The sequence below is a fragment of the Cyphellophora europaea genome, assembly GCF_000365145.1.
Source record: "Cyphellophora europaea CBS 101466 unplaced genomic scaffold supercont1.12, whole genome shotgun sequence".
NCBI classification, from domain to species: Eukaryota; Fungi; Ascomycota; class Eurotiomycetes; order Chaetothyriales; family Cyphellophoraceae; genus Cyphellophora; species Cyphellophora europaea.
In genome coordinates, this window is record NW_008481800.1 from 599534 (window position 1) to 624226 (window position 24693).

The following is a 24693-nucleotide window of genomic DNA, read 5'->3' on the forward strand; positions in this document are numbered from 1 at the left end:
TTAGGCGAATAGGTCTCGTTAGGTATACTAGTCGTGTGTGGTCGTTGAAGAACGAATGCCCGCGAAAGGAGTGGCGCGGTAGTTGGTTTGGTAGAGTGCGAGGGCGACTAGGTTGATTATTGACCGAGTGCAGTAGCCTTGGAGGAGAGGAAAGAAGATAAGAGGAAGCATGGAAGCATATAGCTTTTGAACGGGCAGGGTTGATGGAGCTGGGGGGGTCGACGGGACAGCGCTAAGAAAATTGGGCACTTGGAACCAAGCAGGCGAACGCACCGCTTTGCTCGAGCAAAGTTGGCGGTTATTTCGTTTGATGCTTAGCTCACTGGCGGCTCTTCGGAAAGCTAATCTTACTGGCTCGGTACCTGGGACGATGAATAGTGGCGAGCGAGATTGCGGCTCCTGAGTTCCATGTCCAGCATTTTGTGCATAATCCGTACCACTAGCATTGACCTACCTGTTTGTGCTCTGTGGCATAACGAGACGAGGACCAACAAACATTGTCAGAGGCGATGCTTTGGAAGCTCGGCCATCTAGTCTGACTGCCCGGCTTGATGGCAAGAGATTGAATCGTAGTGAGCACCGAGGAGATTGGTCACGACAGCAAATGGGACGATAGCGATCGGCGGCGCTGCGGCACATTGAGCCCGAGGGTCGCTCACACAAGTGGAGGCTTGTGTATCGCGTAGGCGGCGTCGCAAAGCAGAGGGCGGGAGGGAATAGGGGATGCCCTGGTCTAGGAGGTCGATTGGTGTTGAGAAAAGCTTGCCGCTAAACCGAAACTGGTGTGGCTGCTCCGCCCTTGGCGTCAGGCAATTTCCAGCTCCGGCGACGGTGCTACACTTGCTGCACTTGCTGGAGATTCTCAAGATTGCACTGTGACTTTGCCTGACGACTCATCTCCATCCTCGCCTCGCGGCCGCCGCCGCCCATTGAAGATCGAAATTGACTCAAGAAGTGCCCGGCGGCTGCTGTCCACCTTCTCCTTTGATGGTGGCTTCCGCACTTCTTCCGACCCTTGTGAGGTTTAACATGATCAAAATGTCTTGAACACCATGGAGTCACTGTCCAAGTCCCATGGTGATAGGTCTCCGCTCTATGCTGTGCCGCCGAAACACTATTGACACCCCACGATGACAGTGCTATTGGGTCAGTGCCACTTGGCAGCTACTGTTAAGCAGACACGATTGCTGCAGTCGCCCAAGCCACAGAAGCCACCCGCACAACGCTTTGCAGCAACCCGTGTTTGTGGCGACTCTCGCCATGTTTCATGTTTGCCATGGGTGTTGACAGAGGTCACATGGTACTTGCTTCCGAGCAAGATATGAACGAAATCGCATGTTCCCCTGCCATATTCTCTTCAGAAGCATTGCATCGCTTCAACTACGCACCGTTTGGGGGAGTCTGCTGGCACCGCCGCCTCCTGTTCATCGCTCTTGTCGTGACCCACATAAAACCCAAAGTACCCGTACGTATCCGTGCCGCAGCCCCTTTCCAAAAGTCCTCCGCTGCAGATCTTCCATACAGAGGCGGACTAACACCAGATCATCTCAAGCCACACTCCGGGCTTGGCTTCTACACCTTCGACGTATCGGCTTCGTGAGGCTCTGTGCTGGAGCATCAATATAGATTATGCCCCCTCTCCTTTCTCGCCAGATCGTTTGCTCAGCGCCGAACGAATGCTCTTGGGTCTCCGTCTCCTAATAGTTGCAACAATCCAGCTAGTCCCCAGTTTTCGTCTAGTCGAGATTGCAGATCTCTCCGGCTAAATCTGACCTAATCTCGACAGTCTTATTACAGTACTCTTACAAGAAAGGCCCCGACGGGCGTGTGAGGGTCTTGCGCAATATTGTGCTCAAGCTATTGCGTTCTGGACCGGCGATAGGATGGCCCGCACCCATGTTCTGGACTTTCCTGGACTGCGAAGCTGCCATGTGCTGGGTTTAGCATTACTGTTCTTTATTAATCTTGCCTACTGAGCACGTTGCCAGGGCGCGCAGCGGAAGCTTGGATCTCTGGTACGGGGGCAATCCGTCCTTGTCCCCATCTAGCTGAGGCTCTTGTTCCTGTGGTCCTTACAGACCAGCAAATTCTATCGCTGGATACACCACGGCAACAAGTTTGGCATATGGCCCTCTACTGCGTTTTCAGGGCGCGTGAAAGATGGGTCTGTTGTGAGAGAGATTCTGCATCGACTGTCTTGCGATGCGAATCGATGACACAGTCCAGTCCTAACGCGATGGCGTGGGATGTTGCCAAGAGACAGGTCGTAGCTCAGGTGCGCACGGCCGCAACCCTGACAGTAGCTGGTGAGGCCGCGAATAGACTTAGGTAGCGAACACGTTTGAGCATGTCCCTCCCTCTTAGTATTATGACCACACTCGCCAGAGTAGAGAGCCCGCGGGCTGTCCTCGGAAGTCAGCCGCGGTCGTAGGTCTTCATCAGAAGTCGGTCGCCATGGCGTATAGGACTTGGTGTAGGTATATTCCAGGACCGGTGCGAAAACCTCCGGCTCAACTTCGCGCAAGTCGGCACTCTAGTCAATGGATTTTCTCATACCGTTCGCCGTCAGAGCTTTGAGCATGTCTGAGAGTGCGGCGACGACATGGGTGTGGACCTCGAACTTCTTGTCTTCCTTGCCCACTGTGAAGGTGAAAATGCCAGAATCGAATATGTCCGTGAAGGCCATGGTGGAGAAGAGTAGTTCGGTTTGGATGGCGATTTCGACTCGGGGAGGCACCACGATTGCGTTTGAGGTAGCCCCAATGAAGGAGGAATTCTGGGGAAGTCAAAGGACTTTATGTCTCTACGATTCCAGTGAGGGATAATCATGCGACGTGAGAGCGTGCTATCACTACTACCTGCACTGTGTGGAGCATCGGCGGCCCACGGCATGCCTGCAAGCTGAATTGGCATTTGCCTTGCAACTCGAAACCTGCCTGCCGTGAGTGAAGCATCGATGCCTCCTGCCTGTATGGTCGGATGACCTGCGGTACTTTGAAAGAGCCATGCACAGTGTTATACCCGAGTCAAGAGGTCAACGGTATTCACCAAAGCCATTTGCCCAGCAGAGAGCCCAACGACCTATCCTCGGGTTTGCGTCAGCCGTCTTAGATGGTGACAAGTGCAAACAGAGAAGAGGATCGTGAGATTCGCTATTGACTGGGAAAAACTGTGGTGGGAGTAATTCACTGCCTGAATCGCGGGGAAATTCGGAGAACCAAACCTCATGTATGTATATTCAACCCCACTGAACTTTGCACATGCGCTGCCTTCAACGTACCGTATATTTCACTACACGCTTCGATCAGACACAGTAGCCATCGACTGACATCGCGTTCGGCACGGACTTACTCGTCGACTCTAGAAACTTACTATCTTCTAGCCGAATCGCCGCCGCCACCGCCGCCGCCGCAAAAATGGCCTCCGCAAACCCCGTTCGCATCGGCTACGTCCCCGAACACTACCTCCTGCCCCTACATCTCGCGAACCGCAATAGCCTCTTCCCCTTCCCAGTCGAGCTCACCCCTTGCCCTTCCGGCACCGGCCAGATGATATCGCTGCTCCGCGAAGACAAGATCGACCTCGCCATCGGCCTGACAGAGGGATGGGTTGCGGGGCTGCTAACGCCCGAAGGTAAACAGCAACGGGGATACAGCATTGTTGGCAGCTGGGTGGAGAATCCCCTGCGGTGGAGCATCGTCACCGGCAAGGGCAGGGAGGAGTTAAGCTCGGTGAAGGATCTGCTTGAGGGTGGTGTCGCGAAGGGGAAGGTCAAGGTGGGCGTGAGCAGGATGGGAAGTGGTAGTCACGTGATGGCGTTTGTGCTGGCGCAGCGGGAAGGTTGGGATACGGAGAAGGAGGTGGAGTTCGAGGTGCTGGGGCCATTCAAGGAGTTGAGAGATGGGGTGAATGAGGGGAAGGCGGATTTCTTCATGTGGGAGCACTTTACCACCAAAGGGTACTGGGACCAGGGGGTGAAGAAGGAGTTGAAGTGGCTGGGTGAAATCTATACGCCCTGGCCTAGTTGGTGTGTCACAGCCAGCGAGAAGAGATTTCCGCAGCCGGAAGGGGACGAGACGCTGAAAGGCTTCTTCGAGGCGGTGGATCAGGGCAAGAAGTTGTTCCTGGAGAAACAGGATGAGTGCGTTCAACTGCTAGGTACGAGAGAATTGGGCTGCTACTACGGCGAGGAAGATGCGAGGGAGTGGCTGAAGGGGGCCAAGTTCTTTGAGAAGACGAGGGGTATCGATGCGACCATGGTTGACGATGTGGTCAGAGTGTTGAAAGGCGCGGGCGTGCTGGGCCATGATGTCCAGCGAATTGACGGAGATGGTACTGCGGGAGTCAAGAAGGCATGATCATTGGTGCAGCAATGAGCGGCTGCCGTGTCTTTCGTGAACGTGGATCGATGAGACGAGTTGAGTGCAAGAGGTCTATTTGAGTCAAGCTGAGTGCCAGGAATTCGCGCGAGACAACTGCCATACACCTGGTGATATTGGGACGGTGGTGCGGAAATACTTTGTCAATTTGACCAAGGGCGCACACGTCCAGCCTGCCGTCACTTGTCGCGCACGGGAGGCGATGCGTGCGTTCATTGCACAGAGCTGCGCTCCGTTCAGGAGACAGCCCTGAATACCTTCGCGAATCCGCCTCGCCACGAACTGAGGGAACTCGATTGCTCGGTGGACACGGGACGGTGTGTCAGCGTAAGGTATTGACTGCGCAGCCTGTGAGATACGAGGCAGGCTCTTGTCGGTATGGCTCGAGACTGAGCTGATGACATCAATAGATATATCTGACAATGATTAGTCATGGGGGGCTGCATGTCAGCGGAGGTTAGTCTCGGGTTATTTCCGGACGACATCCCAGCATTCGGTCTCAATCAGATGCTTAGGGGTATCCCAGCAGATCCCAAGCTGACGTCTTCTCTCGGGAGTGTGTGGTGTGTGGTGGGATGCAGCAATAGATGAACAGAATCTGTACAATAATGGCAAACTTCAGATCTTGAAAGCAGGCCTAGAACTCGCCTCCCAACAGCCAAGTAAGCCGCACGTGATTTCGACCAATCACTGCACATCTCAGACTCTGCCAAGGCTCCACCTCTTGGACTCCGACGCCCGCTGTCTCCCGCTCAGTCTCTTGGGCTCCTCCAGCCTTCCCTAGACAACAGCCTACCCTGTACTGGCTCGCTTGTTCCCATCCCCTCTTTTTGAAGTGCTTGGCCTTTCTTCTGAACCGTTTCCCCAAAGATCCTCCCACCCGTCATCGTCGCCTTGCTGCGACAGATCAGATTGGTGACCGGAGCTGCCACTACTGATTATATCAGCACGGGTCACGCAGCTGTCTCCCTCCCTCCGACATGCACGCCCCAAAGTCCAAGTTATAATAAGCACGATATGACGCCAAGGACGACTTCATCTGACCAATTCGACACCGACCATCCCACGGAGAACTCGGACGGCGATGAAGAGCGTCCAACCCACACCTCTGAGATAGGGACGCTCAAGAAGCTTCCCAACCAGAGCGGTACGGCATGGCTTGGCAGCTCGAGCGGTGTCTACTTCGTCAACACCGTGCGACGTGCGTTCACGCAAGCATTTGCCACTTCTCAAGGGCTTCCGGCCAGCGAGGACATCTTGACCGGCGAAGACTCTGAAGGTCGGAGCTTCAATGGACCTATTACTGATGGGCCGTCTACTACTGATGGCCTTCCTCACATCCTGTCTTCGTCGCTGGGACGTTTGCCAGACCGCAAAATTGCACTAGAGCTCGTTATGAGCTTCTTTAGAGTCTGGCATCCGGTCTTCCCATTCCTTCATGGCCCATCCTTCCTCAAGGACACCGAACTACTGTATCAGCGCCCAACACCACCAACGTTCTCTGGTAGTCGTCAAGCCAAGGGCGCTCACCCACCTCAGGATCTCCGTAAAATCATAACATTCCAGCTCATAATCAACATCGCCAGCCTTGATCGAAGTGACATCATTCTTCCACCCGAAAGCCGTATTCAGTCGACAGCCGACGTGACTCGAGTTGCCGGGACGTTGGCTCTCGACCACGATCTGGCCACTCTACAGACACTACTGGCGGCACAACTGTATCTAGTCTCAACACTTGCCATTCGTGCAGCATCTACTGTTGGCGGTACCATTGTGAAACTGATCTACCATGCTGGCCTTCACCGGTGTCCACTACGTTACGCGCAATTGACCTCCGAACAATGCGAGATCCGAAAACGGATCTTCTGGTCCGCATATGCTCTCGATAGGCATTGCTCTCTGTCCCTCGGCGATCCTAACACCATCCAAGATGATGATATAGATGTCTGTCTGTCAGGCAAAGAGCTTCATAAGGCTGTCGCCCGAGATTTGCTGCCCAATCCCGCGGACGAAATCAATCTACACTTCCCCGCCGCTGCGCGCAAAACCACATTAGATGCAGACGATGAGGCTGCACGCGAAGACGAATCTCCAGAAGCGCGCGAAAAGTCACTACGAGAGGCAGCCCTGATCAGCTACGTGCATTGGTCAAGACTGACCGGAAGGATCATCGAAATCTTCCACAAGTCTATCAACCACAGATTTCCCAAGCACGAGCAAATCGTGTATTTAACCTCCGACATTGAAACATGGTGGAACGATCTGCCGTTTTTCCTGACGGGTGAAGAGCCGCAGAATCACACCTCAGCATCCGCACCTTCCCCCGCCGGCTCAGAATCGCCGCAATCTCAGTTGGCGAATCTATCGTCGTTTTTCAAGATTCTGTATCATCGACTTCTGCTTCTCATGTCCCGGCCACGACTGTCACTTGATCAAAGTACGCCCGAGTTCCAGCATGGGTTGCAGGTCTGCATCCGTGCCTCGCGTAATATTTTAGCCGGACTCAAGGGACACAAGACTGCTGGGCAGAGCATGTTCCTGCCAGGGTTGCTGTCCGCCGCTTGGATGAGCGGTCTGATCATTGCTTTTGCTTGTCAGTTGGGGAAGTACCCCAAAGCAAGAGCGTGCGCGTAAGTCTTTCCGATTCCGGACCTCGTTTACTCAGATCGCTAAATATATCTAGAGATATACACGCTTGCCTAGACCTCTTGACCTCGATGAACGATCGGTGGTACACGGTCAAGAATTGCCACAAAACCCTGTCACTCCTTCTCCATAACATCCAGTCCCGCAAAGCAAGTACAAATGGCCTACTCTCAGTGGCTAAGAACGACATGCCATCGCCCACCGCAAATGATGCGCCTTCCAACGAACGTGCTTCAAAACGCCGCCGCACCGAGACGAATCCGCCCAAAGTCCAAGTGGCCAACGCCAATTCTGGCATTCGTCGTGCCTCGACCTCCAGAACCGACCGCGACGTCGACATGAATCCGGATGCGCTCTCGCCGTCGCAAATGACGGACGGCACGCCCGGAAACACAGCATCCAACGTGTCCTCTCCAGCCGTGCCAACATCGAACACCAACAGCGCCGCTGAAGTCCGCACCGCCGCAGGCGTTGCAGCCGCGAAGCAGAGACACACCCCATCGGGTTGGTCCAACTCCTCCATCGACGCCACCGCCAATCCCACCACCATGTACGACCTCAGCGCCTTCATCAACCCGACCGTCACATCTTCCGGTAGCCGCATGACCAGCAACGGGACCGGGAACTCGAGCCTCAACTCTCAATTTCCGTACAGCAGCGGCTCGGCGCTCTACTCCACACAGCAAGAGATGGCATTCGCACAGAACAGCATGCAGTTACCAGAGCTGCCCAGCACCAACACGACAGCGAATTCGACGCTTCCGGGCATGATGGAGGACCCGGACCCTATGTTCTGGGGAAACATGGACTATAACCTGGCGGATGTCTTTGGAAGCGCCACCTGGGAGCAGATGACAGCCGGAACGCCCTTGGGAGGCGCGCATGGGGCGGGTTGGGATGCTGGCGGCGGGCCTCTGTAAGTAGAAGGCTATAAACCTGGATGCCACCTAGGTCAACGGGTGATGAGTGACACGGCGAACTCGTTACGAGGAAACGCTGGTTCGGCGAATTAGGACTTCTCTTTGAATATGTGACTGGCTATGCAAGGAGCGGGTGGCGTACTGGAGAGGGCTGGCATAACACTTCGGGTGGTATGTTGAAAAGCGAGCTTCTTGCCTCACTTTGATAGCAAAGACTCCATGGGATGTTTCTGACATTTAGAACTCGTCATGTCATGATTTTAAAGTCTTTCAATCTAACGCCACATATTTGCTCCTCATTTTGATGTTCGAAGCCCGTCGTCTTCTTGATCTTGTCGGTGGTTGCACGGTCTAAGGCTCCAGGCCTTCCACGACGCCTAGAAGCTCTTGGCATCGTCTCAGACTTGCAACTTTCTTGCTCGCAATCAACACCGCAATGCATACCCTTCATCTTCTAGACTTTCTTCGTCATGCTGTCTGTATCGTCCGCCGACGGTAGGTGCGACCTGCGCATTGCGCCACCCGATGCAACATACTCGATGCTGGCGCAGAAATCTGCCGCTGGTATACTTGGATGGCAGTTATGCAGCACCATGTACGTCTAGGTCATTGTGGCGCAGCCCCGTAGATGCGGCCCAGTTGCCTTCCGATTCCTGGAGATGTAAGGAACGAGGCGTTACACAGCCTGCCCGCGGAGCTTCTTTGCGTATTCCTGATAATCTGTCTCATCCTAACATCGGCGTATCGTAGCGTCTAGACGACGGCGTACTACCTCACACGACTTCCGGTGTTGGATGAGATGAGGCAGGAAAAGAACTCCTCGGAACAGCAACGACGACAAGCTACAACATGGGCGAACTCCTTGCGGTTTCATCTGGTATCGCTGGCCTACTATCTTTAGCCATCGACGTGGGAGAATTGAGCAGCAGGTACATCAATAGTGCTAAGCATGCCCGTACTGACGGCCGTATGTACTTGGCTGAGCTGCAAGACCTCGACATCATCTTCCACCAACTGGAGCAGCACATAAACACATGGCCATCAATCTCGGGGAACCCGCCGGTGGAATTCACTGCCTTCAAAAAGCTAGGCTTTCAAGATTGCTCAACGCGTCTAGCTGGGATCAAGAAATCTCTGGAACCCTTCCAAGGCAGGAGTTCACTTGGACGACGCCTTGCATGGCCTTTCAAAGAGCCGGATACTCGTAAAGTCATTGAAGACCTTCAGCGCTACCGTGGCATGCTGAACGATGCCTTGTCACGAGAAGCCACCTCAAAGCTATTGAGCGGCACTAAGCGAGCCGCAGATGCGTCAGAAGAAAGTCTTCAAGAGCTGCGTGAGGTGAAGCGGCAGCAGCTTACTGCCACGGACGCCATGCGACGCCATGCCGCCGATTCTGGAGAGATGAGGAACGGCATCAACGAACTCCAGACTCGAACTGCTTTACTACAGCAGGCATCGGAAGCCTTGGGAGAAGAACAGACTTACGCCAGCAAGCGCGCCTTTCTCGATTGGTTATCAGTCCTTGACGCTTCAATAATGCACAATAGTTCCCGAAAGTCACACGTTGCGGGCACAGGCCAGTGGTTCCTTGGCTCAGCACGTTTCATCACCTGGCAATCATCTGCATCACAGTTACTTTGGCTTCATGGTGGTCCTGGTACTGGGAAGACTGTACTGGTGTCGACCGTGCTGCATCATATGTTACAGACGCTTGACGACCCCATTCTGACCGCTTTTTGGTACTTCGATTTCAATGACTGTCGAACGTTGACTCTAGAAGCATTTGTGAGAGCCATTCTAAGACAGATAGCTGCCAGCACCGACTCGATTCCTCTGGAACTGAGGAAGGGCCATCAGCAGTACAGTGACCGGTGCCAACAACCAGGGACCGGCGATCTACTAGAAATGTTCCGCATCCTCATGACACGTCACTCAAGGCTTAACATCGTTGTGGATGCGCTTGACGAATGCGTGGAGAGAATGGAAGTGATTGACCTACTTGGGCAATTGCTGGATAGGTATAGCAACGGTCTCAGAGTGCTTCTAACAAGCCGCCGCATACCGGACATTGAGACGCGTCTAGAGCAGATCGATGCTGCTCAGTTCAGCACGTTCGAACTCGGCAAAGAGCTTACAGCCGCCGACATTGATGCCTACATCAGGAGTAGGTTGGCCACCGATCCAGGGCTCCGACGACGAACGGCAGATGACAAGTCTCTCATTCAGAGGGAACTCTCTGCTGGGGCTAACGGAATGTTCAAATGGGTCGAGTGCCAGGTCAGGTCACTCGCCGAATGCCGTACATCTGGCGCTCTGAAGAAATCTCTGCGCTCATTGCCTCCTACACTGCGCGCAAGCTACCTGCGGACTGTGGAGGAGATGACGGAGACCGACCGCGAGCTCCTCATGTCTTCCTTCAAATTCTTGATGTTCGCTCAAAGGTCTCTGTCGCTCGAAGAGCTGGCTGAAGCGGCTGTGTTGACGCCAAATCGATGTCTCGATGAAGACAGTCGACTATTTGAAGCTCGAATCATTCTTAATACGGCGTCAGGCCTGCTGAAAGAGCAGCCTTCGAATAGATTGGGTTATCCTAATCAGATGGATGTCAAGCTGGCGCATTTTTCGGTGCAGGAGTGGCTCTACTCTGCACTGCTCTCAGATCAACCATTCCTGTCATCGCGGAAAGAGAAGCTCGCCCAGTCATGGATCAGCGAAGACCACGTTCATCGCGACATAGCACTCATGTGTGTTGGATACCTTCAGGCTTGTCAGCAGGATATCAAATCCAACGCCTTTGAACTCTATCCTTTCATTGCCTACGCCGGTCGCTATTGGACATTTCATGCCTCAAGAGCCTTTCAGGCTCTACCTGACGACTGCTCTGAACTGACTAAACAAGTTGTCCAGTTGCTCGACTCATCAGCGCCAGCCTACCTCACCTGGCTCAAGGTATGGCTACCGGATGAGCCGTTCGGAAACTTGTTTAGCGGGTACCGCAAATTGAGCACGAAAGGCGTTCGTGGACCTCTATACTATGCCTGCAGATTCGGGTTCGATGCGGTGCTGAAGTGTCTCTTGACATCAGACAGGGCCTTCACAAACGTTGACTGGGAAGACTGCTTTGCCCGCGCGTGGGCTGACGAGAACATCAGCATCTTGCATCTTCTCGGCACCCGTCGTCCCCTCCTTTGGACGTCTCTTCCGATGCCGCTCAGAGACTGTGCCAATCATGTGGTTGCTAAGCATCTCAAGACCCTTCTGCAGGATCCCGACGGCGACGAAGCTGTCAGCAGAGATCTCAAGTCTCAAGCCTTGTACATTTTCGCAATGCTCTGGAGCGCGAACTTGAACATGACGCAGTCCGAGCTCGGGAACGGAACCATGCCAGCTGAGCAGCCTCTACCATTCGCCGAGGACAGGAAAGGTTCAATGCCGCTCGTATTGCCAGATGTGATTATCAAAATCATTTCTGGGTTACAAAACTTTAGGGACGCGTTGAGTATCACAGCCGACTTCTGCACCCCAATTTATGGCCTCTTCCTGTACGCGATTCATGTTGGTGGGCTCTCCACATTGTGCACCATCCTCGTGAGCGATTCAGACCTGCAGCACGACACTCCATGCAATATTCGAATTCGACAGTGGCTCTTACAACAATCAATCAAGGAAGGACTACCGCTTTTTGTGGAGCTCTCTATCAAGCACGGAGCGGACCCTTGTCCTACAGTGAATGAAGACGGCCTAGAGTTGTCACCACTGTATCTCGCCTTTTTGGCCAACCATATGGCGGGGTTTCAGAGGCGCAATGTTCAAAAAGCTCTCCTACGATCAGGTGTCAATCTTAGCACGACTAGGAGCTTCCATTGTGATTCCCTCAACGAGGGCAATATGCTGCAGCATGCGGTCTTGCTATCAGAGGGCTCATCGCCACTGTACAGCTGTATAGCGCCTTTATACACAGACTCGCAGGCCTGGTATGCGGTCCATGACCTGCTCGAGAGTGGGCTAACTCCGAATGATATGACGGAGGTATGGCAGGGTTTGTGGTCCAACGCGTGTCATTTCGCCATCGTTCGCAGCAGGATCGAGCTGGCACAAATCCTCATTGATGATGACCACACCAGCGTAGATGCAACCTTACGGTCTACGTGCGCTGCAAGTGCCATCTTCGAGCAGACTACTCTCTTGGACCTGGCCGTTCTGCAAGGGCTTTCGCCAATCGTTGAGCAGCTACTGGCTAAGGGAGCGCGAGTGGACAGCAAATCAAGAATAGCAGCTCTGCATGTGTGCTCCACCAAAGGAGACCTTGAGATCGGCGTCAAACTGCTAATGGCGGGCGCAAACGTGGACCAGAACGGGAAGCATGGGACCTGCCTCTATCAGGCTCAACACGAGGGTCAGTGGCAGATGGCAACGCTCCTGCGCCTCTTCGGTGCCAAAGCTATTCCGACTGTCGCTGCGGTCGTTGCAGACGACGAACAAGCCTTCTTCGACCGATGCCTGCAGCTGAATAATACAGACCTTTCAGACAACCACCGGGATTCAATAGTAACGAATCCGCAGGAACAGGAACAGGAACAAGAAGATCAAGCCCGCGGTCGAAGCGCACCTGACACCACGATATCAACACAGCAGATGTCTCGGTCGCAGTCTGAGTATCGTCGATCTCATCAACGACGAATACTTCGTCAAAGAGCCAGTTCTGCGCCTCCCTGTATTCCGGCCGCCGCTTCACACTCTGCCACCGGACTCGACGCGGAAAGAGTGTGCTGTGAACGCAACATGGATAGCCAGAGCCAGAGCTACCCACCAATGGAAGCTGAAAGCCACCTTTCCACGAAATTGAGCACAGACGACAGTGACTATCTCCATGCACGCCCCACTGGTCATGACGCCGCCGACGATGACGATCAAATCGCAGCAGGTTCTGACAGTGACTCCGACGCGAGCTCGCAACCCGAGCCGCAACTTCGATTCGCCGATGTCTTCCTGAGCAGCATTGACCCGACGCCTTCCATCGACATGTACTGGCCAACACCTGAGGCGCCATTCGCTTCAACGGCCTCGCAGAATAACGACGCGAGAGCTCAACTTCTCGCTGTCCCACAACCACCGCCGCTGTTGCTAGAATCTTCGATGCCCGCAGATCTACGCAAGGAGTGTGCGGCGGCCGCTGAGGTACTGTGCGGCGGCCGCTGAGGTACTAGGCGGCAGCGAGTCTTCCCCCTCGTACAATAGGCGGAGCCGGAAGAGAAAGTTGGCTGAGCTGGGTAACTAGAAGACGCCCGATGAGAAAAGTCTCAATGTTCGATTAGACAGCAACTTGGAACGGACGGCGTTGAGGAGCCAGAGCATTGGGTCTGGGTTGGGGAGAGAGGGCTGGTGTTGGAAGGAAGACGGAGTCATTGGTGCCCAACGTCAGGCCGGAAATATCAGCCCGGACAGCAAACTACTGTAGTACTACAGTTGTGGAATACTTGATCTGAAACTTGGCATCGACAAGCGCGGACTCTTATCTCAGTGTATCGCCTTTCAGTCTCTGTTTGATTTCTTTCTGCCTCGAAACTTCTCGCGTATGGGAGTGATGCCTCTCGAAGGTCCCTCAGGGTTTCGGAGCGAGCGGCTCAGCTGCCTCGTCCAAAGATTCACTTCACTGGGCAGGGCGACTGACTACGGGCAGCTGTCCCCCGTCCGTTCGTGGTCTTGAGTCTGAATCTAGGAGCGAGTCACAGGCTTGTACCCGTGCAGCAACAAGTACTATCCCTATCCTGCAAAAAGGGCATGCGTGTAAAGACGTGTGAAATAGTGGCTGAACTTTTGTAAAGGTGGTTGACTGTTCATTCGTTACAGCTCAGCATTAACTGTGTCAAACTGACCTGTGGCAGCGAGTGTCTGATATATGGAAGATAGCTCGCGCGGCCGCGGCGGAAAAACAGCTCTATGAACGTCCCCAGTTTGCCCTGCTCGTCCATGCCGTAGAAAAGTTTGCAGATGGCCATCATCCCATTTAAAACCCATGTGAAACCCGCACCCGCAGAAACACCGAGAATTGGTCGTACATCATTTGTTGCTACATCCCATACACACACTGGGTGTAGCGCCTGGAGGCTGGCTGGGTCAGAAAGAGGATAGAGAGTCGAAGGCTATAGCTCGGATAGCGCGAAGATGCTCTCGTCGCCGTGCTTCTCGTTCTCGTCTTTGGCGCTCTCGCTCTCCCAGATCTCGAGTTCCTCGTCTGGCTCAAGACGAGGAATTTCGTTCGGCTCGGCAGCTTGCTCAGCTTCGACGAGAGGCTGGGCTTCCCAGTTAGGCACTGATGACATGATGACCGCTCTGATGTTCTCAGAATCAATGTCGACGGGCAGGGGTTTCTCTGCTTCAAAGGTAAAGGAGGTGGCGTCCGCAGGGGCAGGCTCTTCTGCGGATTGCTGCTCGGCTGGCTGCGCGTCGGACACGTCATCTTGAACAAGCACGACAGAAGTTGCGTCAAGACCTGCGGGATAATAGTGCGAGGGGTCCATCTCGCCTAGTGGCACGCGGTCATCAGCCATGACGTCCTTCTTGAGTTCGTCACTTGCGGCTTTGGCGGCAGCCATCGACCGTGTGAGGGGAGCGTAGACTTCATTCGGGTCAATGTTCTCCTTGCCACGGTCGTCAAGAGACTTCCCAAGTTTGCCCTCGTCGTCAGAGATGTCGAGCAGATTGGTTGCGGATTGCGAGATGGTCCAATCGTTCATACGGTCGTGCTGAACGGCTTCGGGCTCCTCATAGATGTCGAAGAACCATGACTTGGGCTTGGAATCTTCGAGAGTACGGACTTTGCGTGACTTCTTGTGAGCGAGGGTACCGTTGAGGGCAGCCGTGATAGAGAGGGATGGCGATCTGGTGCCAAGAGCGGGGGGAGCCCAGCGACGGCGAGACTGTGAAAGGCTCTGGCGTTTGCGGGTGGGAGAACGTCCGGCAGCGGCGGGAGCGGTTGCAGGCGTGGTGCTCTTATTAACGGTATCAATGCGAGGAGTAGCTGGGAGGACTCGTGGTCCTTGAGGAGCTGGAATTGTAGAGAGGCTGTAGCGAGCGGGCTTAGGTTTGGAAAAAGAGACATCGTCATCGAGAGTCGCCCTCTTGCGCTTGAGGTCGAATGATTTGGGGTCGACGTTCTCAGTGTCGGAATCGTCGGGTGAGGCAGCACGACGTTTCAACAAAGATGATGGAATGATGGCTGGTGTGTATTAGCATGGTCCAAAGTTCAGGTACAGAATGCTCACCATTCTGACGATTCTTCACGCTCTGCAGATGACGCAGCTTGGACTCATTCAGTACGCCAAAGGGCTGACGAGCGGGTGTGGACAAAGTGGTAGCCATGTCGTCGGTGTTACAACTGTTGCGGTTACGGAGTGGGTGCTGCAAGCTGAAGATGGCGACAATTAGGGAGAAGTGAGGGTATATGGGCTGAGAAGAAAGGCTCAGACCAGGTAGGGCGGTGCTCTCAGCGGGGTCAACGCGGTATCCCTGGCAAGGAGACAGGGCGACAAGAAAGGGCCAGTTAGGTGAAAAGACACGACGGCGACGACGTGACGATAGGGCACTTAGCGTGACGTGCTACTGCAGGTGGCAAGAAGGAGTGCGACCTGAGCCTGAGGCACGACTGGGTTGGACCGGGAGGTCGACGGAGGGGGGTCCAGGTCGCGGCAAGGGATGTCTGACGCGTGAAGGTGGAGCGGGGAGCTTGACGCGTCTGCTTAATTTCGGCGTCTGTCCAGAGATTATTTTTTTGGCAAGGACGATTCCGGATGCTGAGCACCGGCACTGTATTCGAGCAGAAAGCGGTTGCGAGATAGATGCGAAAAAGAAGCAGAGATTGAAGGAATGTGGACGCCAGATTCGATTCGATGAAGCTGTTCGAGGGTGTTGTCCGTGAGACAGTGACGCGCTGGCCCGATACGGTTTAACGCGGCCTTCTTGGCAGCCTCGTCGACCACTTCATCAGCCATGGCGAACGTGGTCTGTTAAGCAGGTTTCATGCCTGATTTCTCAGGCTCGTTATCACCAGTCGATCTATGGCTGATCTAAGGATCTCGTGAGAGCAATCCTTTGACCGTCAGTGGTGCTCTCAGCATCTGCCGCGAAACAGCGACGTGCTCGTTGCCGTATGCACTTCATTGCTGTTTCGTTTCATCTTTGAGCGGCAGTCAGAAGCTATCTATAATGGTCTACAACTCATCCTGTGGTGGGACTCTACGGTGAGGAGACCACCTGCAACCACACAACGCCAGACGGCGAGAAATTCGTACCAGCCTGTGGCTTCTGAGCCAAGCGATCGTTCACAGTTTGGCCTCAGGCTCGACCACCAGATTCTCGTCCTTCGCGTACGGATAATAGAAATCCAGGCTCTGCGGGTTGAGCAGGGTCCCTGACGGCTTGATTACCTTGCCTGAGACAATTTGCTTGACCGGCAGTTCGACTTTCTTCAAGTTCACTGTGGTCTGGCTGGTGATTAGTACAGCAAAGACGCGTTGGTGGGCTCGACTTACCGGGATTTCAGGCGTCTCAAACACGTACTTAGGCACGTGTCGAGGCCCGTGCTCCTTTCGGATCGCCTGCTTGACCGCCCGAACCAGCTGTGGCGTAAACTTCTTTCCATTCTTCATGAGCAAAAACAGCATTACTGACTCATCGGCATCGTTTGGCCGTCGTTGGCCCACGCAGATGCTGTCGGAGACACTGTCGGCAAATTGTCCTTCAATGACGTTGTAAATGTCAGAGCTGCCAAATCGCACACCGCTGGGGTTCAATACGCCGTCTGCACGACCCAGGAAGAACACCTGCTTGGTGATGGGGTGAAATAGGATGAAGTCACCGTGGGTCCAGCAATTGTCGTACTTTTCAAAGTAACTGGAAAAGTAACGCTGCTTACCGTTCTCACCATAGAACATGATGGGCATTGTGGGAAACGCCTCGACGCAGACAAGCTCACCAGGCACGCCATCCTCAACGGCACGACCCTTAATTCCTCTGCCACCCTCGATTTCTTGGTCGAAGACGCTGACTGCCATGCCTAGTGATATGCATTGGCAACCTCCAACATAGATAGGCAAGAGAGGATTTCCAGTGCCAAAGGCGCCTGCCAGATCCGTGCCGCCAGAAATGTTGTCCAGTTGAACCTTTGCTGGGAAGCCAACATCATAAAACCATTCGAAAAGGGCATCAGATAAGACCATGCCTGTGCTCGTGACCACCTTCAGGTTGCTGAGATCTGTCACCTCTCGCGGACTGATATTGTTCATCTGTAGAGTCTGAAGATATCGGGGACTGGTACCAAGGTGAGTCACCTTCTCCTGCCCTATCAACTTCAAGAAGTTCTTATTGTCTGGCACGAATGGACTGCCGTCATACATGATAGTACGGGCACCCATCAAGAGTTGCTGGACCGACCCCAGGTACATGATCCAACCTGTGGTGGTATACTGCAACTGGGAGGATGTGTGGTCGACACAGCGGTGCAGTCGTGCTTCTTTGTGCCCGTTTAGAACCACCCCACCCGCGCTGTGGACGATGCACTTTGGCTGTCCAGTGGTTCCTGAGGAATAAACAATCAGGAAGGGATCTGAGAAATCGATCTGTTCAAAGACTAGCTCGGAGGAAGTTGCTTTGGAAACGAAATTGGCCCATGTCTGTGTGCGAGGAACCGAGCTCATGTCGGCTGGTGCGTCTGCGAATCTGGCTTGGGAAACGATGCCCTCGAATTCCGAGATGCCCTCCATTCCCTCGATGATCTCCTTCATCTTTTGCCGCAAGTCAGTGCGCTTCCCATTGTACACGGCAATATCGTCCATGAACAAGTACTTCGGTCGAATTTGGGTGAGACGATCCAGGATGCCTTTCGTACCCATGTCGGTACTTGAACTAGAAAAGATTCCGCCTAAGCTGGTGATGGCGAGGAAGACGGTGAGGGTGTCTAAGCAAGTGCTGGCCACCAGCGCGACCCTATCACCCTTTTGGACCCCATGAGCCTTCATGGCATTGGCCAGCAGGCCGACTCGTTCTCTAAGTTCTCCCCAAGACACTTGCTTGATAGGTTCGAGAAAACTACCCTCCCGGACTTGGGTGCACGCGATCTTCTCGTCCTCCTTGCCAGGACTTTTCTTTTGGCTGCCATTTTTATCTCCAACGAACAAGATGTTTTCGGCAAAATTCAGCTTGACGCCTTTGAACCATCGTGGAATCGAGTCCATACGAGCACTCTCATCAACGACGGGGTTTGGAACCGTGCCCGAGTAGACAATGGGGAAATAGTTGAAACAGAAACGCCAGAAATCGGACCGGTGGGAACAGCTGTATTTATGAAGGGCAAAGTAGTCTGGGAATGTCTGCCTCGAAGACTGCTCGATGGCTCGTGTAAACTTGTAGAGCTGCGTTGAGGTAGGGTTCGGATTCTCCCACAGCTTGCGGGGTACGGACTGATCAGGAGCCATGGTGGACGACGGTGAATCGGTGCGGGAGTGCGTAGGACTGAGGGACTATGAGAACACTCGCGGGGTTGGCAAGAGCAAAGTGCTCGTCACGTCTAAATATATCGACATCTTCTCTGCCCTCGGGTTCCCATCTGAGATTCGGACGATGTTGGGGACGAGCACTGCAATGGGGAAGTCGCAGTGGGGAGCGTCCCGCCGGGTGGGACGGAAGCCGAGGTACGGAGTACTTCGCCTAACTCCGCCGTGGCGTCTTGGTGGCACTTTGAACGCGGACTTCGGTTCTCACCAGCAATTTCCCTCGCGTGGCTCGCTAGCACCATCCACGCTGATCTCAGATCGCTATGCGATACCATGCACGCTCTGCAGGACTGGAAACACGTAGAATTGAGCCTCGGACGGCTGAAGAAGCCTCGACTCTACTGAGCAAATCCATACTGTAACCTTTCGATCTGTGGCAGTACCTCTCGCCTAATGCAGCTCGTGCATAGGCATCACACTGCCGCACTCCGGTCTGCCGTTGGTTGGCATGATCTACTGAGTCAATGTACAGGGGCGACCCGTCGCCTATGCAGCTCGCTTCGCAGAGACTTGTTATTGCCTCCTGCTAAGTCCATGTTAGCGATGCTGACTGAACAAGGGGGCCTGCCGTAGTGTGTGGTAGGTACATTTGCTGCGCAAGTCCTTTCCTGGACAGTAGAAGGTACTTTGTCTGGAGCTTCAGCTCAGCTCCAAAAGCTCTGCGTGTAGTCAAGATGTATCTACTCCGACTAATCTGGCAGGCGCTTTTGATTGACATAGCAGATGCATACTACCGGACTGGTCCTAGCTACGGCAACAATTTTGGGGTTCCTGTTCGCAATGCCAGCTACGATTATGTTATCGTGGGCGGTGGGACCAGCGGGCTAGCTATGGCTGCCCGTCTAGCAGAAAACGGTTCATACACTGTTGCTGTCATCGAGGCTGGCGGTTTCTACGGAGTCGACAATGGCAACATTTCAGTCGTCCCAAATCTGGGACTCATCTACACCTCACCATTGCTAGTGCTGAAGGATGCCTACCCGACTGTCGATTGGGGTATCACGACCACAAACCAAACTGGTTTAATGGGCCAGCAGTATCACTATGGCCGTGGACGTACGCTCGGGGGCACATCTGCTCTCAACAGCTTAGTTTACCATCGCGGAACCTACGGCTTCCACCAACGTTGGGCTGAGCTAGTCGGCGATTCAAGCTATGAATTCGATAACATGCTACCTTATTTCCGACGCAGCGCTCACTACACGCCACCACAGATGGACAAGCGATCTGAGAACGCCTCACTGCCGGAGCCGTCGCCAGATGCTTACGACGAACATGGCGGCCCGCTCGAGATAGGCTACATCAACTGGCCCCTGCCCTTTGGCTCCTGGGCACAACTTGCCTTTGATGAGATGGGTTTTGAACGAATTTCGGATTTCAACCACGGAATTCTCAAAGACAAGCATCAGTATCTCACTCAGTGCGTCGATCCCGATATGAAACGAAGCTCTTCTCAAGCTTCTTACCTCGATTGGGCCATTGATAGCCAGCGCCAGAACCTCATCACATATACGCGGACCCTTGCGAAGCGCATCATTTTCGACTCTGAGCTAAGAGCCACCGGTGTCGAAGTCACGACCATGAATATCCCATACCTTATCAACGCCACCAAGGAAGTCATCGTGTCAGCTGGCGCCATTCATTCGCCTCAACTCCTGATGGTCTCGGGCATTGGCCCGGCAGCTACGTTGCAGAACTTTTCAATCCCGGTACTGGTCGATCATCCTGGTGTGGGTCAAAATCTGTGGGATCACGTCCTTTTCACAATCACACATCAAGTGAATGTCCAAGGCGGCAGTCTACTCAACATACCTTCCGTGTTCCAGGAGGCTGTCGTCAATTACAAAGCAAACGCTACGGGCCCATTATCTAACACAGGTTTCGATTTTGTAGCTTGGGAAAAGCTACCGGCAGCGTTTCGCGCAAATTTGTCTGATCAAGCTGGCGACGATCTTGCATCGTTCCCGTCCGATTGGCCAGAGCTAGAGTTCATCATCGGTGACGCTCAGGCCGCCGATGGAAATCTGAATAGCTACGCTTCCGTCATTGGTGGACTAGTCGCGCCCATGTCTCGAGGTTTCGTGTCTATCTCGTCTCCAGACACATCAGACCTTCCAATCTTTGACCCTGGCTGGCTCTCGCATCCTACCGATAAAGAGGTTGCCGTTCAATCTTTCCGTCGATGTCGACAGGTCTTCAATACCACCGCGATCCAACCTGTGCTCATTGGCCCCGAAGCTGTGCCTGGCCCTGATGTGCAGACTGACGAGGAGATTCTGGCATACGTGAGTTACACCCTCCTGCCCTAAACGTTCCCGACCCTCGGTAACCTATCACGAACCACCGCGCTCACAACCTCCTAGATCCAACAGTCCGCAACCACAATCTACCACGCAGCCGGCACGTGCAAGATGGGTACAGACAACGACACCATGGCAGTTCTGGATTCACGCGCGAGGGTCAGGGGCACCAAGGGTCTACGCGTCGTCGACGCAAGTTCTTTTCCAGTACTTCTACCAGGACATCCACAGGGTACGATCTACGCGCTTGCGGAGAAGATCGCCGAGGATATACTCTCGAGTCGGTGAGTGCGAGGGCGGTTATTGACGGGTCAATGAAGCCACGAAGCATGCAAGAAGTACCTTGCAGATGGAAAATTGCTGGTGTTGCCTCACATACATATTGCTAATATAACGCGACGTCTGTCCATTTCCCCATTCGTGGCTTGTGGGATCTCAATCGCAGCAGCAGATGTACGCTTCTTGCTCGATGCTGGTGAACCATCATCTGCAGACATAACTGTGGTCCGAAGCATCAGCTTGCAATAACCACGAGATACTGCCTTGAAGCACCTCCCCCCTTCAAGCCTCTCCCACCGCCCTCGCCGCCCCTTATCACCCCCCACCCCCACTCGGCTTCCCAATCCTATCCCTCGCATCCTCAAACATATCCTTCATCTTCCTCAGATACTCCGTCGTCTCATCCATATCTTTCCGGTTCTCCTCCATCTGCCCCTGCAGCTTCCCCAACAGATCCCCGTACACCACGACGGCCTGCCGGAGCTGCTCGCTCGCCTGATGCACCGCCCGGTCCGCCTCGGCCATCTCCTCCATCCCTCCCTCGTCATACATGCCTTTGTCCACGACCCTGGCCGCGGCGTCGTCCCATTTTTTGCGCGAGGCGATCAGGGTGGCGATGCGCTCCGAGATGCCGCCGACGGGGGCGTCGAGCTCGGAGCGCACGCGCTCCATGGCCGTCTTGACGTCTTGGAGCTCGTTGCCCGAGGCGTCGCGGATGGGTTCGAGTCTTCGGTCGAGTTGAGGAGGCAGCTCCCTGCTGCGTGTGACGACGTCGTTGTAGGGCTCCGGGATCCCCGTGGGCTGGATGCCGTGGCCGGGCTGCCAGACGTTGTGCGGTGGGCTGTTCTGCCCGTTGGGCCACTTGCGTTTTTGGGGTAACGCGGGTTCGGGCGTGGCGGAAGAATGTGCTGCAGCAGCACACGCAGACGCAGACGCAAGCGCTGAGGCGGGGATGGGCTCGCGCGTGCGGTTGGCGACGGGGACAAAGGCCTCTTCGGGGGTGGCGACCGTGCTGGTCGTGTTTGAAATGATGGCGGTGCCGTTACCGGCGCCCCAGGCTGGTGGAGGTGGGGGCGCGAATTCGGCTTCCAAGCACGGTGCATCGTGACTGGGGATGCTGGGTGACTGCCGAAGGGGAGCGGCCGACACCACCGTGTCAGAGGTGATGGTTGTTGCGGTCGGGGCGAGCCGGTGACTGGCGACGGGGATGACGGCGCTGGAAGCATAGGGAATCGAAGCGACAAGCAAGACGCATCGGGCATGGTTGGGTATGAAGTGCATGGTGAAGGTAGCAGGTGAAGTGTACTGCGTTGAAGATTAGTGAAGCGTGTACTGATAGTGAATCGAGAACAAGTGAAGTACAGGCTGGTGAAGTCTTCGAAGAAGGGGGTGGCAGCATGTTTTATATGGTTCTCAGTGCTGTCAGATTTTGGTACATAAGGCAGCGTTCGTTGTTGCTGAAATGAGGCGACCGAATGGTTCGGAGGAGAGCCTGGGCCTGATTCGTTGAACAGTGCAAGAAGGTATCGCCAGACGTGGTTGTGAGTCGCTGGAGAGTGCCGTGTGTGTCTTCTGGTGGTGTATGCAAAACATGAGTTACCACAGTTGAGCGGCGGCACCAGAAATCTGATAGGCGGCTCCAAGATGGACGCCTTGCATTAGCGTTTGCAGCAGGCAGGTCGGCCCACCACTTTCATCCGCGCAGTTTATCTGCACCTTTGTCCAGATCTGCATTAAGCTCTTCAGCTTTGTATCCACATCTATCCTCGGAACGGCAAACTCATATTCAAGCCTCAGCAGGTGCCTACTGTTGTCCACTGGGCACCTCATAAGGCCCGTTTCCCGGACGCGGAAACACGGGAGCGCCATCGTCGCCAAAGTAGAACTCTTGAGCTCTAATGCTTCGAGCTGACCACCCGGTCAGATAGTCTCGCATGCCATGATACACAATCCACCACTGGCTGTGGTCGGGACTTTGCACGAAGCTGGCATGCCCAACGCCATAGGCTTCTTCGTCGGGATTCTGGTAGAAGATGCAGCCGTCGGTGTGCTTCTTCCAGGATGCGATGTCCATCGGGTCGTCGCCGATGAGTTCGAGTTGACCGAGGCAATAGTTTCGGTTATCGGAACGCGCGGCACTGTAGATTACGAAGGTTTGGCCTGTGGTTGGGTTGGTGAGTTGTTGCGGGCCTTCGTTGGACGACAGGCGCACGTTGACGGTACGCCCTGTCGGGGTCTTCTCCCACGGCTCATCGGGCTTGGAAATGATGAGACGTTCGGAGAGGGGGGAATTGACAGTCCATGGATCAGACACTGTGTTGATGGGTCAGTATGGTTCGCTAGCCCGTAGGAGCTGCCGAGGCAGGGAGGACGTACTTTTGGCGATGCACAGCATTGCGGGCCAGGAGGTGTATCCGTCGTACCAGCAGGAATAGATGTGATAGAGACCGGAAGAATGCTGGAAGTAGGTACCATCAATGGCGAACTGGTCATAAGTGTCGAGCTCGGCTTTCAGTGTATACTCGCTGTCCCAAATATCGGACGTGGAGCTCTCCAGGGTGAACATGCGGTGATTGACAGCCGGGCAGTGGAAATTACAATACATGTCCTGTTCAGGCGAAGGCTGTTCATCATCCTTGTTGCCGGTGAATATAATGTACCATTTGTCGTTGATGTTGTGGAGTTCAGGAGCCCAGAGTGAGTAGGCATAAGAGGTGTTCTCCACGGCTTGGAAGGCGAGCTTGACTTCAGCATTGTCCCAATCCCTGTCCATGTGAGCTCAGTGACTTGGTGGCTCTCGAGGAGACGAACGTGAGTATTGGACTTTTCAGGATTGTTATGTTTGTGTTTGTGGTATAAGTCATGTAGTAAGTATCACCGACTTGCACGACGAAGCTAGCCAGGGTCAGCCTCTAACATTATGCAGGAAGTTCGCAACCATACGGATCGGCTCCTCCGCCGGATTTGACTGGGTTGGTGTACGTTCCCGCAGAGGCACTTGCTGTAGGCGTCTGGGCCCATGAGAGGCCCACGATACTCGCAAGGAAGAAGGTCAACAGCATGGTGGCAATGGCGCTAGCAGCAATAACAATGTGAACAGTTCCGACAAGAAAGAAGCCGCGATACGGCTGTTGTTGAGGTCGAGTGCTGGCACATCTGGCATTCTGCATGGCTTCAGCGTGCCGAGCTTGACTCGCGTGATTCACTGCAACGTCGCATTACACTTTGCCATCTTTTCACCCATGTCAGCTTGCAGTAGTCTTGTCAAAAGTGCGGAGAAGCTGCGGGTTTCGCAGCCGATGTGGAACCCGCTGCTTAGCGGACCATTGCGCTGTACAGAAGACCGAGAAGACTTGCATATACAAATAGGAGTATCAGGGTGCTCAGTATGTGACTGCCTGAGGCCAGCGAACATGTCATCTATGGAAGAGATCGCGAAGGGGAAGTCGAGGTCTCAAAGGGGTGATGATGAGACGTACATTTATATTCCACTAGACGGTCTGCAACAACTGTTCGATCATACTCAGCGCGCCTGAGCGGCCTTGTGGTTGTAGTTTCCCATATACCAATACCTTGCATCAGAAGATTGGCTTCACGCGTGACTCAGCCGCCATTC

At 54.2% G+C, this 24693-nt stretch overlaps 8 protein-coding genes across 8 annotated transcripts; 4 read left to right on the plus strand and 4 right to left on the minus strand.

Moving 5' to 3' along the window:
* Positions 1 to 3416: 3416 nt before the first annotated feature.
* On the plus strand, positions 3417 to 4358 carry HMPREF1541_10378 (uncharacterized protein; the record flags this gene model as incomplete). The annotated part of the gene is made up of 1 exon (XM_008715049.1): positions 3417 to 4358. The coding sequence occupies one exon, from the start codon at positions 3417 to 3419 to the stop codon at positions 4356 to 4358; it is 942 nt and encodes a 313-aa protein (XP_008713271.1).
* A 1038-nt stretch (positions 4359 to 5396) lies between these two features.
* HMPREF1541_10379 (uncharacterized protein) lies at positions 5397 to 7945 on the plus strand (the record flags this gene model as incomplete). The annotated part of the gene is made up of 2 exons (XM_008715050.1): positions 5397 to 7009; positions 7063 to 7945. 2 exons carry the CDS (start codon positions 5397 to 5399, stop codon positions 7943 to 7945), a joined length of 2496 nt encoding a protein of 831 aa, XP_008713272.1.
* An 849-nt stretch (positions 7946 to 8794) lies between these two features.
* HMPREF1541_10380 (uncharacterized protein) lies at positions 8795 to 13147 on the plus strand (the record flags this gene model as incomplete). Its single annotated transcript, XM_008715051.1, has 1 exon — positions 8795 to 13147. The coding sequence occupies one exon, from the start codon at positions 8795 to 8797 to the stop codon at positions 13145 to 13147; it is 4353 nt and encodes a 1450-aa protein (XP_008713273.1).
* A 944-nt stretch (positions 13148 to 14091) lies between these two features.
* On the minus strand, positions 14092 to 15310 carry HMPREF1541_10381 (uncharacterized protein; the record flags this gene model as incomplete). The annotated part of the gene is made up of 2 exons (XM_008715052.1): positions 14092 to 15167; positions 15214 to 15310. 2 exons carry the CDS (start codon positions 15308 to 15310, stop codon positions 14092 to 14094), a joined length of 1173 nt encoding a protein of 390 aa, XP_008713274.1.
* A 959-nt stretch (positions 15311 to 16269) lies between these two features.
* HMPREF1541_10382 (acetoacetate-CoA ligase) lies at positions 16270 to 18420 on the minus strand (the record flags this gene model as incomplete). The annotated part of the gene is made up of 2 exons (XM_008715053.1): positions 16270 to 16431; positions 16480 to 18420. 2 exons carry the CDS (start codon positions 18418 to 18420, stop codon positions 16270 to 16272), a joined length of 2103 nt encoding a protein of 700 aa, XP_008713275.1.
* A 752-nt stretch (positions 18421 to 19172) lies between these two features.
* HMPREF1541_10383 (uncharacterized protein) lies at positions 19173 to 21086 on the plus strand (the record flags this gene model as incomplete). The annotated part of the gene is made up of 2 exons (XM_008715054.1): positions 19173 to 20783; positions 20862 to 21086. 2 exons carry the CDS (start codon positions 19173 to 19175, stop codon positions 21084 to 21086), a joined length of 1836 nt encoding a protein of 611 aa, XP_008713276.1.
* A 306-nt stretch (positions 21087 to 21392) lies between these two features.
* HMPREF1541_10384 (uncharacterized protein) lies at positions 21393 to 22358 on the minus strand (the record flags this gene model as incomplete). The annotated part of the gene is made up of 1 exon (XM_008715055.1): positions 21393 to 22358. The coding sequence occupies one exon, from the start codon at positions 22356 to 22358 to the stop codon at positions 21393 to 21395; it is 966 nt and encodes a 321-aa protein (XP_008713277.1).
* Positions 22359 to 22881: 523 nt separating this feature from the next.
* HMPREF1541_10385 (uncharacterized protein) lies at positions 22882 to 23850 on the minus strand (the record flags this gene model as incomplete). Its single annotated transcript, XM_008715056.1, has 2 exons — positions 22882 to 23390; positions 23454 to 23850. The coding sequence occupies 2 exons, from the start codon at positions 23848 to 23850 to the stop codon at positions 22882 to 22884; spliced, it is 906 nt and encodes a 301-aa protein (XP_008713278.1).
* Positions 23851 to 24693: the final 843 nt, after the last annotated feature.